Genomic DNA, 12,240 nt, shown 5'->3' on the forward strand with positions numbered 1-12,240 from the left:
ATTAATAGTTAATAATGCATAAACACCAACTGAGCACAACAATTGTAGATACCACAAAACAACTGCATTTCCACTTAAAATGATGACCACTGGAAAGTTCTTGGAACAGAAATGACATTCACAGAAATGTGGAAGGGCTTCTACGAAGGGACATACTGCTTAAACCYTCTTCACTTCTAATAAACTGGTAAGATAGCACAGCTGAGCTACAGAGAGAGGAATGCCTCATTTCTAATCTGTACTCCATTGTATTTTAAGTTTAGGAATTTTGCATAAATATAGATAGCAACAGCTGAACCAAATTCATATTATTTCATAAACTGAGGGTTTTTTAAGATGACAAATTATTATTTCCACTGTTCAATGTAAGTATAAAGAATATGCAGATGAAAAGAGATATTGAAGGCTGCTAGCTTTGTACAGTTCTGAAAAGGACTAAACTTTATGTGCATAATTAAAATAAGAGAGAGAAAAATGAAGTCCAATGCCAAATGCTAAACTAAAATAAGCCAAGAGTATTTGCTGCATGTAATCAAAMCACCTCCACCTCTGTTCCCCAGACTGAAACACTGCACTGTGCATTTTGATCAATGTCTTATCTTGGTATTTTCTCCTCTCCCACCCAACAAACTCAAAGAGCAAGAGCCAGAAAGAAGAAAGCTGACAGCACTGCTAAACTTACCCACAAACAGGTCCATATTCTGTTATGAGTTTTGTGTGGCTTTCCCAAAAACCCTGGAGGAAAGAAAAATAACACAGGATTTTAGAGAARTGCAGCAGAAGTTCTATTACACATTGTGTCTAACACTCACACAAAGCTTTCAACCTCAGCCAGGAGAGCCATGGTTTAACTCATAACCTCACTGTCCATATGTGACATCACAGAGTCTAGAAATGATGATTGGAAAAACAAATTCCAACCCCAAAATGACCTGGAAAGCCATGATACATGTTTTCATCAAGGTTTTACACTCCAAAATCTGTTACCATTTMATGATTTATTCTTTTTAAACTAATTTCAGCATTTTGGCCCTGACAATTTTTTTCAGATATGCGAATGGATGGAAAACTAATAGAGAAATTAATAAGAGGATAAGTACATGACTTACTACTCCAAAGAGAAGCACAGGGAATATGGCAAGGTCATCTTGCTTTGGTTTTAGTCACATTATTTAAAAAAAACCCAAACGTGCCAAGTCAGAGTTTAGCACAAGGCAGTCAGCTGGCACACTCTGCAGAATAGTAAGCAGATKTATTTTTTTCAAAATTTTAGTATTTTCACTGTGTTTCATTTTCATAATTGATGAAAATGGGTATCCATTTATCTAAATAAACCTGCCACTAAACTGAATTGTTAGTGTCTTAAATGACTTTAAATTGATCAATCTAAAGAAGGTGTGCAAAATATATTCCCAAAAGTGAACATAAAAAAAAATCTGGTTTAATGAAACCGCAATATTTGAGAATCGTACTCCATTGTGTTTGTAACTTGTTTGGGRAAAAAGTAACACATTTGATTGCATTAATCTGCATTTATATTAATGGAAGAAAAACTATCATGATCTATCTTCATTCYTCAGGGAAAATTCACAAAGTAGGATATTTACGTCTCATATTGAATCTTGTTTTTTATGACATACCACAGAATATTAGCTATAACAATACAAACTACTGTAAATACATCTACTGCTGACATAAATAAACAAGCCCATGCAATATGTGTGTGCTTTGAGAGCATTTTAATTATTATTTATTTAAGCAAAAGAAAGTCTGCTAACTAAAATAAGTGATCCAACTTAGCACCCAAGGGTGCTAACTTACTGTCCAAATTAGCAAAGCACTTGCTACCACCTGCAGTCCTCCTCTCAAAGAGCCCCTCATTATCTTTTTTATTCTTATAGTACAGCTGTGATTTCTTTTTAATCCAGGAATTTGTAATACTTTTATTCTGCAGGACAATACATCTCCAGTTTAAGGCAAGAAGTCTAGGTTTTTCTTTAGATACAAAAAACACTGGATGATGTGTAAGAAAACMCAGTAAAGATAAAATTATGAAGCAGGTGGATTAGACGGTGGCCTGAGGAGAATGTATATTGCCTGAAGAGAATATTTATTCTCCCCTGAAAAATTCTTTATTGCTAAGGTAAGCAGAAAAGCCTCATCCATTAGCACACAGAAACGAAGGTGGACAAAGCCTTTGTAATACCACAAACACACACAGCTAACTCAAAAAGGCTTTTATCTGCAGGCACCGTGGGGGGGGAAAGCACACACACATTGACACGGACATGCATTTCTGCTACAGAGATGCTGCAGTGGCTGGAGGATTTCAGCCTGCGATTGCTGTGATTCCAGCATYACACCGGCTGTCTGCAGCCTTCCCCTGCTGATGCTAAGGGGAATCCTGGGGTTAAACACCCCCAGCACTGCTCTCCAGGCGGGCATTTAGGGCTGGTAGGGCACTCTATTCCCAATTTTGTCCAAGAGAGCAGCCCACAGCTGACATTTGCAGCCACGCTGCGGCACCAGCACCACGCAGGGCACGGCTCGAGGTCACCGGGCACRGTCACACCAGGGGTGCAAATGCTGCTGAACCACAACTGCACCGCAAAGGCAGGGCACAGGAACTTCCAGCTCTGTGGGACGGTGCCAAATCAGCTCTGCTCTCTGCTCCCCCCCGCTCCTGAGCCTTCAGCAAGGACACCCACACTGCAGCCTGAGCCCTGCCTGCTAACTTGTGCTTTGGATTGCGAGCACGCACATAGGTATTGCACTTGCTGTACCCACCAGCTGCATTCCAGCGAGCCAGCAGGATATTAACATTTTCAAGAAGCCGAGGCTTTAAATGATTCAGTGAAAAAGCCTTCCAGAAAGCCAGCTCCTTGGAAGAACTGCTTCTGGCTCACTGAAGTAGGGGGGTCAGGCAGAACACATTTCAAATCAGGTCTGTTAACCAGTAACTGGTTTTTCACCTCCAGGACTCCTAAATAATTGCACTGGCTTAAAATTAACCACGCTTAATTTTTCTTCCCTAAAGTCACAAGTACAAGCCTGCAGGATGGGGGAAGAGAAGGAGCTGAAAAGCACCTGGGAAAGACTGTGAGAAAGCATCCTCAGGAGTAAAAGAAGCTTCATTCTCTACACTCCAGGACACTTTCCCATGCCCTGCACACACATACTCACCACTACCTGCCTTCTGTTCAGCCCTGGAACSCCCTGCTATGCTTGCTTCCTTCAGGGGGCTGGCAAGCAGCTGGTAGCAAGCCTGGGAAAGAAAAGCCAACAGCACACCCAGGACCCTGTGGAGCTGTGGTGGTCAGAGTGTAGGCAAGGCAGAGAGCACAAGTGCACATGTCCCTTACAAACCAAGGCACCCATTTCAGGTAGAGGGAGATGGAGTCATGTTAAGGCACCCATGAGTGCTTTTGGTAGACACGAGGAAAGCCAAGATACCTGCACTGGACTCAGAGCAGAGTGAGGAACATGGCACATGCACATAGCTCTGTCCATTTGGCAGCATCATCCCCAAACACGGCTTTCAGCAGACAGGTACCCTGAAAACATCCTCCTCCTCCTCTTGTCAGTCATGTTTGAAGCACAGCAAGCCTCATGAGTGCTTTTGGTAACTTAYTTACACTGGCTGAGGTTGGTTGGCTTCAAGCAATTATTGCAAACTTGCCCATATTTATAATTGCATTTGTACTTGGTATCTATGATATAACTAAGCACTTGTTCACCACCAGCTGCTGTTTTACGAGAAAATTGATCACCTCTATTCACTTCCTCATATTTATCCACTGGGTGATCTTCAGTCAAGCTCAGAAATGGTACCTGCTGACCTGCACATAGTGGCTTTAAACCTCACTAAACCAGGAATTATAACAAAGCAACATGGAGATTAGGAAGAGAATGATCAGGGGAAAATGGAAACATATGTATGCTGATTTTTTTYAGGAAAACAGAAGGAAACTGAAAAGCAAAACAACACACAGTATTTTCTGTGACASCATGTGCATCAGAAGAACTGTAGCACACTAAACACTCACTAGTAACGATTAAAAGCAGAGTTAGCGATGCTGTTCCAAGTTTTAAAAAATCACCTAAGTAAGCTGCAGAATATGAATTACCATCAACAACTCAGAAAATGGTTGAGCCAGGAGGGACTCRTCACATGTGGCCCATACAGTGAGGTACCAGCCTGATGACAGTCCATCAACAAATGAGATAATGTGGAGTAAGAAAAGCTTGTTCCCCTGAAAAAAACCCATTATTTTACAGCATCTGGTACACCATGGAAACAGCAGCTCAAGTGGGCTGGCTGCTGCACACCCAGAAGGTTCTTTGTTTACATGGCTGGCGGTTGCCTCCCTGCAGGGAATTTGCACTCTCCCCTTGCTCTGAGCGTGTATCAGATCWGCTTCATCTGTGGATAAAACCACTCAAAAGGCCAAATCCTTCTCTCAGGGACACAGGTACAAACCTTACGGAAGAGAACAGGATTTSGGTCTGCATCAGACAAAGCAAAGCCTGGTCATTGCCAACCATTTTTCCTGAGATTCCRAATGTTGAAGCTTCCACTTGAGCAGCATACACAAAAGGGCTTCAATTTCTCAAGTATCCCCTTTMCTTTTTGTTCAATAGACTCTGCCACTCCAAGACAGATACTTCAGCAATTTCCTCCTCATTGCATATTCACCTTGCTAGTTCCTCACAGCAAGGAAAAAAAATCTGTGGCAATGTCATCTTCCCTCCTTGCTGAAAACGGTTGTAGGCACTAAGCCAAAGTTTTCAGAAAGGCAGTATTTCAGAGAGAAGCAATGCATGTTGATTTTTGGGGTGTTTAACTTGAGGCATAACCAACCTATTCCTTTTAGTTGCTCAATACCTGCAGATCTCGTGGCTGCAAATGGGAAATGACTCAGATTGTATAGAGAGTGCCTTGAACATCCCAGCTTTCCTGCAGGTAGAAAACAAATGGTGTGATTTAGGAACGTCACTATAGTCCTTCAGAGTCATCAGATAAAATTGTTTGAAGAGGGTCACAAAGCTGGGATCCAGCAGATGCTCAAAAGTAGCTCAAAATGTAGACTCCAAAACAGGTCCTAGAGAATGCAATGAGGGTAGATCTTGAATTTTGTAGTGAATGCCACAAAAGCTACTGAGCTCTGTGGAGATGGATGTGATGAGCCCATCAAAATTCACCGCAAGTGGAAAACATTACCCATGCAAGAACAGCCAAGGGAAAAAGGCTTCTTTTGTTGCTCCCTTCTGAAAAGTATCGATATTATCTGATGTCAGTCACTTTACCAAGACATACTGGATTCAAACTTGTGACTCAGAAGCCAAAGATGCTTCATCCCATAGCTAATACCATATAGGCTCCACCCTTATCACCCTATATCAGACGTGATGCTCTGTTTCATTGTGATATTAATAACCACAGCATCATTGTTTGAGTGCACACCTCATATCAAGAGATAAAAAAATCTATACAGTTATTTATGGCACATAATGACAGTGAATGACATTTATGGATCAGATTTTTAGCATTCAATGGGTTTTCACATGTCTTCCTTCCTTAGACCACCTGAAAAAGAAAATTACTAATAACCTAGTAACGAAAACGATTTTTTTTTTAACACAGGCTAGCATTTAATTAAAGCAACCTTGTATCAGTCTACAGACCTCTTTGAAGGAATGACCCCAGACCGTACATCATCTCCAATAATAATCCTAGTGAAAACACTAGGATGCCAGCAGACAAGAGGAAAACAGCATGAACTTCTAAGCAGCCTGATTCTGAGCTATGTGCATAGTTTGTTTCCTTTGATCATTACCATTAATGGTTGTCCTCTGTGTGCAATTTGGTTTAATTTATGTGTGTGTCATTTCAGATTTTAAAAAACACATATAGCCCTTCTAAATTTATTAAAGGCAGCCTTCGTACCCTTAACAGTTATTAAGAGAGGTTAGTGTTATGTAATTAAGTTAATCTCATCTGTAAAGGCTAATTAACTGAACACTAATTGAATCTGCATATGAAAATTTGGACAATGTGTTCTCATTACACAATTAAAAAAAAATTACCTGAACTAAATACCAAACAAATTGTAAATTTCTTTCCTTCTACCTTTTCAGCTCTTTAATAAAAACTAAGTGGGCAGGTTTATTTCTGTGTGCTATATTAGTCCTTGCTGTCCTTAACAAGGAGCTGTTGCCTCACTTCAGAGAAACAGATTTAGTTCCTCCCTGAAATATGGTTATTTCCCCTTTTCCATGAGCTCTTCCTTTCTCTCTGCCCCAACCAGTGCCTTTGATTGCCCCCTTCTTCCTCTGTCATCTGTTACCTTTCCCACTCAGAGGCGACAAAGTTTCCTGGGTTCAAGTCATATCACAAGGTTAAGAAGGCATCCAGATTTCACCTTAACCAATCCTATCCCCCAAAAGCATCAGATGGCACCACACAATTCAGCCATGCCCATTCAGCCTCACAGCTTAAAGCTCCTTTGGCATCTCTGGCAGGGCACTAGGKTTTTGCTCCCAAAGACCACTCACCAGTGAAGCACTCATTTCATCCTTCTCCACCTGGATGTGCCAGCATTACAAAAGCAAGATGTGTTTTGGACCCTTTTCAGCCTTTTCTTGAGACATTTACTGTTTAAACCACTCAGGTTTCCAAACGGGAATTAGGAAAAGCACATCATCCTTTCTGGTATTTGCTGTTTCTCCCCATTAACCAGGTTAATGGCTGATTCKAATAGGCTGGTAGCTGAAGAGTTGGAGGGAGGGGAAGCCAAGCAAGCAAACACACAACTGCAAGCCTGACCTCAATAGCATGCAAGATTTCTCAGTGCGTGGGACCCTGAACCCTCAGCTTCTCCTCACAAACTCCATCCCAAATTTTTAACTTTGGAGCTGTAAGCACCTGCCCTGCCCAAGTGGCATGGTTGGATGGAGCAGCTCCAGTCCCCTCTGGCACCACAGGGTGCCCCACTTCACAGCAAATCCTGAATGGAAAGAGGAGCACAGGAATTGGAAATGGGAYGCACTGCTTGCTATCTTTCTTTGGAAAGATAATAAACCTTACAGGTGAGGGAACAATCAGAGATGCACACAGATTTCAGTAATGCATTTGGTCTGGTGGCTGGTGAACCACTGTCCCACCCAAAAGGATGAAAATCAGGATAAAAAAATGAAAGACAGTAAATATTGAAGCTGTAGGGAAGTGAGGTATGGGCTGAATAGAAAGAAAAGGTACAGCCAGGAAAGGAGGAAATCCAGTTTTCTCAAGGGTCAGTCCTGGGACAGACCTTTTTCAATGTTTAGAGGACTAAGTTTGGAACAAAAGGCAGCCAGGCTCAGTGAAGTAAGTGGCTCAGAAAAGACAGATCATTTCCTCAGCAAGCAGAGAGATTGAGAATGTCATAYCAGAAGAACTGGAAGACCTGAAGAACCTGGACAACTGCAACAGAGGAGAATCTTTAGGTGAAAGCAAAGCTTCATGTCCTTAGAGAGAGACTATGTTAACTTCAAGATTTTCTGCAGTAGTAGATGATTGCTTGAAAATAAGTGAGGGGGAAAAACCTGCATGGACACATTAACCATAAGATAAAGAAGATGGAAAATGTATGATGGAAACTACAGATGCAGAGCATCTGGGATAGGTTTTCTCTGGAATGCTGCATGTTAATCTGATGAGCTGCCACGTTCAAAAGGAATGAATTAAAAATGGAACAAGTGGAGAAAAGGGTTACAAGGATCTTTGGGGAGCAGAAGGCCTGTCTTACAAGTCATAATTAGGAGAGTCCATTTTAGTTAACCAAAGGTTCATTTTAGTAGACCAAAGGGAGGAGACATGCCTGCTGTCTATAACTGCATTGGGAGGAATCACCAGGGAGAGAAAAATATCTATTTAATATAAAGACCCACATTACTAAAAGATCAAAGTAGTATAAACTGGCTGCGGATAAATGTTGCCTGAAATTAGATAACATTCTTGACTATCAAAGTAGCAAGATTTTAGAAGTTTTCTAGTCAGAACAGCGGGGACAAGAACCTCAAGAAGGGTTTTGAGGCACAGGAGGCAAGACATGGATACTCAGAAAAAATGACATGTAGGATAAATAACCCAGCTCATCAACACCAGCCCCYCAAGGAGACCTACAGTCACTTCTAGAATAAGAAGGACTCACCTCATTGAACAGATTTACTCTGCTTTCACAGAGTAAAGTGTGAATGCACACACTGCATTCACACTTCTGGTTGACTCACCTTAACTTTCCAACTCATTCTCATATAGTCTCATACATTAGTTTGGCATACTCAATGAGATTCTTGCTTCTTTTTGCCTTTCTCCATTCTGCAATGAGATTCTTGCTTTTCTCTTTTTCAATCCCCTTTTCAATTCACTTTACAAACTTGATTTCCACAACATCTCTGGGATGTTAAATGCCCATCTRTCACAGGTGGGGAGTTGGAAGTACRTAAGATTGAACAATTTGCCAAATRCCACATGAGAAGTCAGTGGTAGAGCCAGAGACAAGCTGAAGCTTTCMCAATCCTCCTCCTTGGTAGCTTACAAAAACATTCCTACTCTGCCACAGAAGCACAGACAGTATATGAGAAAGGAAAGGAATATCAACAAATCTGATCTATTTCTGAGCTTTCATATCATATGCCTGAGGCTTTGAAGAAAGGCATGAGGAAAAGAACCCTATATGCAYGGCTAACTCTAAAATTCTTCATGCAGAGGGAGGTTTCTTCCTCACCCAACTATTAGCTTAAGATTAAATTACTCTTATAGTATGCATAGCTACAAATGTAATTAGTCACAAAATTATCCAGACCCTCAAATTATTCCAGCTGCTGTATTCRACTCCCTGATTATTGCAATGATGAATTCTCCAGTCTGATTACACTGGCTAGAATATTTCTTTTTTATCTATTTGAAAGTTACCTGCTGTGAGCTTAGACCTTGTTTATATCTGCTATAGAGATATAATTGCAAACTTACTATTTTTACTAGGACTATTGTCTAGATAACACTTACCCCTGCTARGCCCTTATTTTACTTCCTAGTAAATGTCACAGATGACACCTATTCAGGCTTCCAGGAACCTCTGTCAAAACCAGAAAACATGTCATTATAAAGACACTTAYAAAGAGAATTACAATTTGTTCAATGTGTGTTCATGAAAGGCTCCATATGAGGTCTTACAGACTCACTGCAGTTTCTGATCCTGCGATATAAACATATATTTATAATAAGTCAAGAAACTAGAAAAAAATAGAAAGGAACAATGATTTTTTTTTTAGTCAAGTAYGTAATTTCCACTAAAAAGTCTTCTAAGTTTTCTTCCTTCCAAACTGAGTGTAATTCTCTCCTACACAATCTCTGCTTACACGTAATTCCACTGGATCACTAACCACCTTTGCTGTCTTAATATTACTACAGCCTCAAATTACAATAGGAAAACGGAGAATTGCAGTGCTCTCTATAGGAGGAAATTCATTGTGCAATACAAGACCATGGCAATGTGGATTTTCACTGCGAGCTCAGTGGCTCTGGGATTAACATAAGCATTCAGCACATCTTACTAATGCTAAATTAACTTATTAACAAAGTTTTCTTTGCTGATCTTCTTTAAGAGAAGCAAAGCAGCAAGTGTGTAATTTGACACACAACTTGTAAGACAGAGACACAGTAGCCAAATATAAGAAAAAGACTTGGGGAGCACTTTGATGACACAGCACTGTTTTAAGGGGCAACAAAGTGGCATTTGAAGAAATGAAAGTTGACTTCTTTCCCAAGAAAGTGAAACAGGGACTCTTTCCTCCAAAAAGTTTTTCCACTTCAGATGACTGTCCCCTTCCTTCTCAAACCTATCAATAGAAGATTCCTTCCGACCATGAAACTATCACYTTACAGGACAAAATACATTAATCAAACCCATTGTAAAATAGTCTGCCTTGGGTGCCATAGAGTACAAACAGACTTTGAAGTAAGTATTGGAAAGATTACACATCCACATGCAAATCTTGCATCTTCACCTACAGAATTAGAATGACAGTGGTCATCCTAAGTTTTCTTTTCTGATGCAAACTTTGAGCCATCTCAGACTGCTCATTAGTRCCTAAGTGGGAACTATTTAGACATGGGGGTTTCAATAAAACCACACCTATGGGAAACATTATAACTGATTCAGGCGGTGTCTTGGTCTCCTCAGAAACATTCCCTTTTTATAGTGCTAGGGGTCTCTGCCATTGTTCATGAACTGATTATAAAATCAATGTGACCACCACGTTTGAAACTACAAAACTATGAAACATACACCTGAAAGAACTAATAATAATCACAAATTCAGCTCTCAAATTTTGATCTTTTATTGTGATGACACTMAAACACAAAACAGTGTCCAAACCAAAGCACTAGACAGCACACMRAGCACTGCATCGAGAGAAGAGGCCTGGAAAGAGCATTCCATGTGACAGACATTAATCATGCCACTTAATGCATTACTAAAAGATACTAGGACTATTTCTGTATTTTAACACAGCCAGACAAGCTCAGCTTCCTCTTGCCTAATTCCCACCTTGTATGGATGCAGCTCTCAAGCATGAAAAGAGAAAAATGTCCCCATAGATTGTACTGRCCTGTGACGCAGAACAGAGCACGCTGCTATCTGCAGCATGGACAGACCAGGCACAGACATGACAGGTCCTGTTTTACTCCCATCTATCACATGGCACCTTTGTAAAAGCCACAAGGTTAAGGGCAGGCACGTCAGCTTGACAYACGCAAGGCTTGAGGTGAGCCCATACATTCAGCAGGGCTGGAGGGGGAACATGCAGAGCAACAGAAACCTTCAGCCTGGCCATGGGAACAAACACTCGCTGTGCTTCATCCTGCTCCCACAGTGACACGCCACCAGATAGGACAAACCTACCCCAAAACCACTATGGACAGAGATGTGCTCTAAGATCCCRTGCAGAACAGTTTTATCCCTTTGGGAATACCAACAGCCACATTATGGCAAGCAGTTAACTCTTCACCTATTTTAAAATAACTATTCCAGAAAAATCYCCTTGTTTTCATAAGGTAAATTACTATTCATGCTCTGTCTTGAAGCCAAACACTGTTTAAGACCCAAGCCACCCATGTGGCAGCGGGTAGAAACTGAGCATGAAAAAATGAAACATTAGGAAGCCATATCAGGCCTCCCTGGAAAGGGATTAGGAAGAGGCAGACAGAAAGACAGTGCCAATCCCTGTGTGGGCTGGAGTGAGGATTCCAGAGAGCATCAAGAGCTGATATAGCACAAGGAAACTAAACAGGAATCTGAATTGGAATGAGAATTTGGGACAATTCTAGCAAACAGCAAGATCACTGGCCAGCACCTAGGGCAAGCACAGGATGTGGCAAGCACAGTAAGAGTTTTAACTGTGACAATTTTACAGACAGAAGAACTCGAGTTTGGAGGTGGGGATTAAATTGGCTCCTGTCAGCCATTCATTTCTGTTTCTAGATCATCACTCAAGGGCTGGATTCTGCAGCAGCATGAGAAAAAAATAACACTTTGTCAAGCCATCTGGGCTTGCTTTTTAAATTTTATTTTAATGAATGATGCTACACACCTGCAAATACCAGATATTTTCCAGAGGAACCAATGCATTTAGCTGTCCTTTCATAACTGAAGTCATCTGTAGCCAGGAAAGGAGAGAGTGGATGGGCACCCTCATTCAGTACAACTCTCATGCAGGACTAGATGGTTTGGCACAAGGCACAAAGTGGAGAGCAAACACGGCTCCTCCCTCTCCCTGTGAATTAACCACATCCCTAGGAGACCAGGGAGAAAGTAACCACTGCCAGGGACATAAAACAACCTTTCTATCACATCCTCCCCATAAAGCAACCACCTGGAGRGACTGGAGAGGAAAAAGTTCCTGATGAAGACATAATCTCAGATGGAAAACTGAACACTCTTGCTCTCTGGTGCTTTTCTTAGGTACACAGTACACCTATACRGAGTGGAGGGTTTGCACATTCCCAGGTCCCAGAGGGTCACATTCTGTACATAGCAGTGTCACAGCAGAGGCTTTCTCCTGAAGGTCCTCAAAGAAGAGGAGACCCTTGTTTGGTAAACAGTAAAAAAACAAATGATGGGACATTTCACTGACAAAATCACCCCAGAAGTAAGAATTGAAATAAAACTATGTACAGTAAGAAGGGGTGCTAAAAGT

General features: G+C 41.2%; 1 protein-coding gene across 1 annotated transcript in view; it reads right to left on the reverse strand.

Annotated features, from left to right (window-relative positions):
- The window catches only part of TBXAS1 (thromboxane A synthase 1), a 225,267-nt gene that overhangs the window by 143,176 nt on the left and 69,851 nt on the right, over window positions 1–12,240 (reverse strand). Inside the window, exon 4 of the mRNA XM_057379764.1 lies at window positions 683–735. Within this exon, the coding sequence (XP_057235747.1) occupies window positions 683–735 (53 nt within the window). The remainder of the gene's footprint in view (window positions 1–682; window positions 736–12,240) is intronic.

This window comes from Malurus melanocephalus, unplaced genomic scaffold, assembly GCF_030028575.1.
Source record: "Malurus melanocephalus ecotype Western Australia unplaced genomic scaffold, MMel_1.1 scaffold_421, whole genome shotgun sequence".
Lineage (NCBI taxonomy): Eukaryota > Metazoa > Chordata > Aves > Passeriformes > Maluridae > Malurus > Malurus melanocephalus.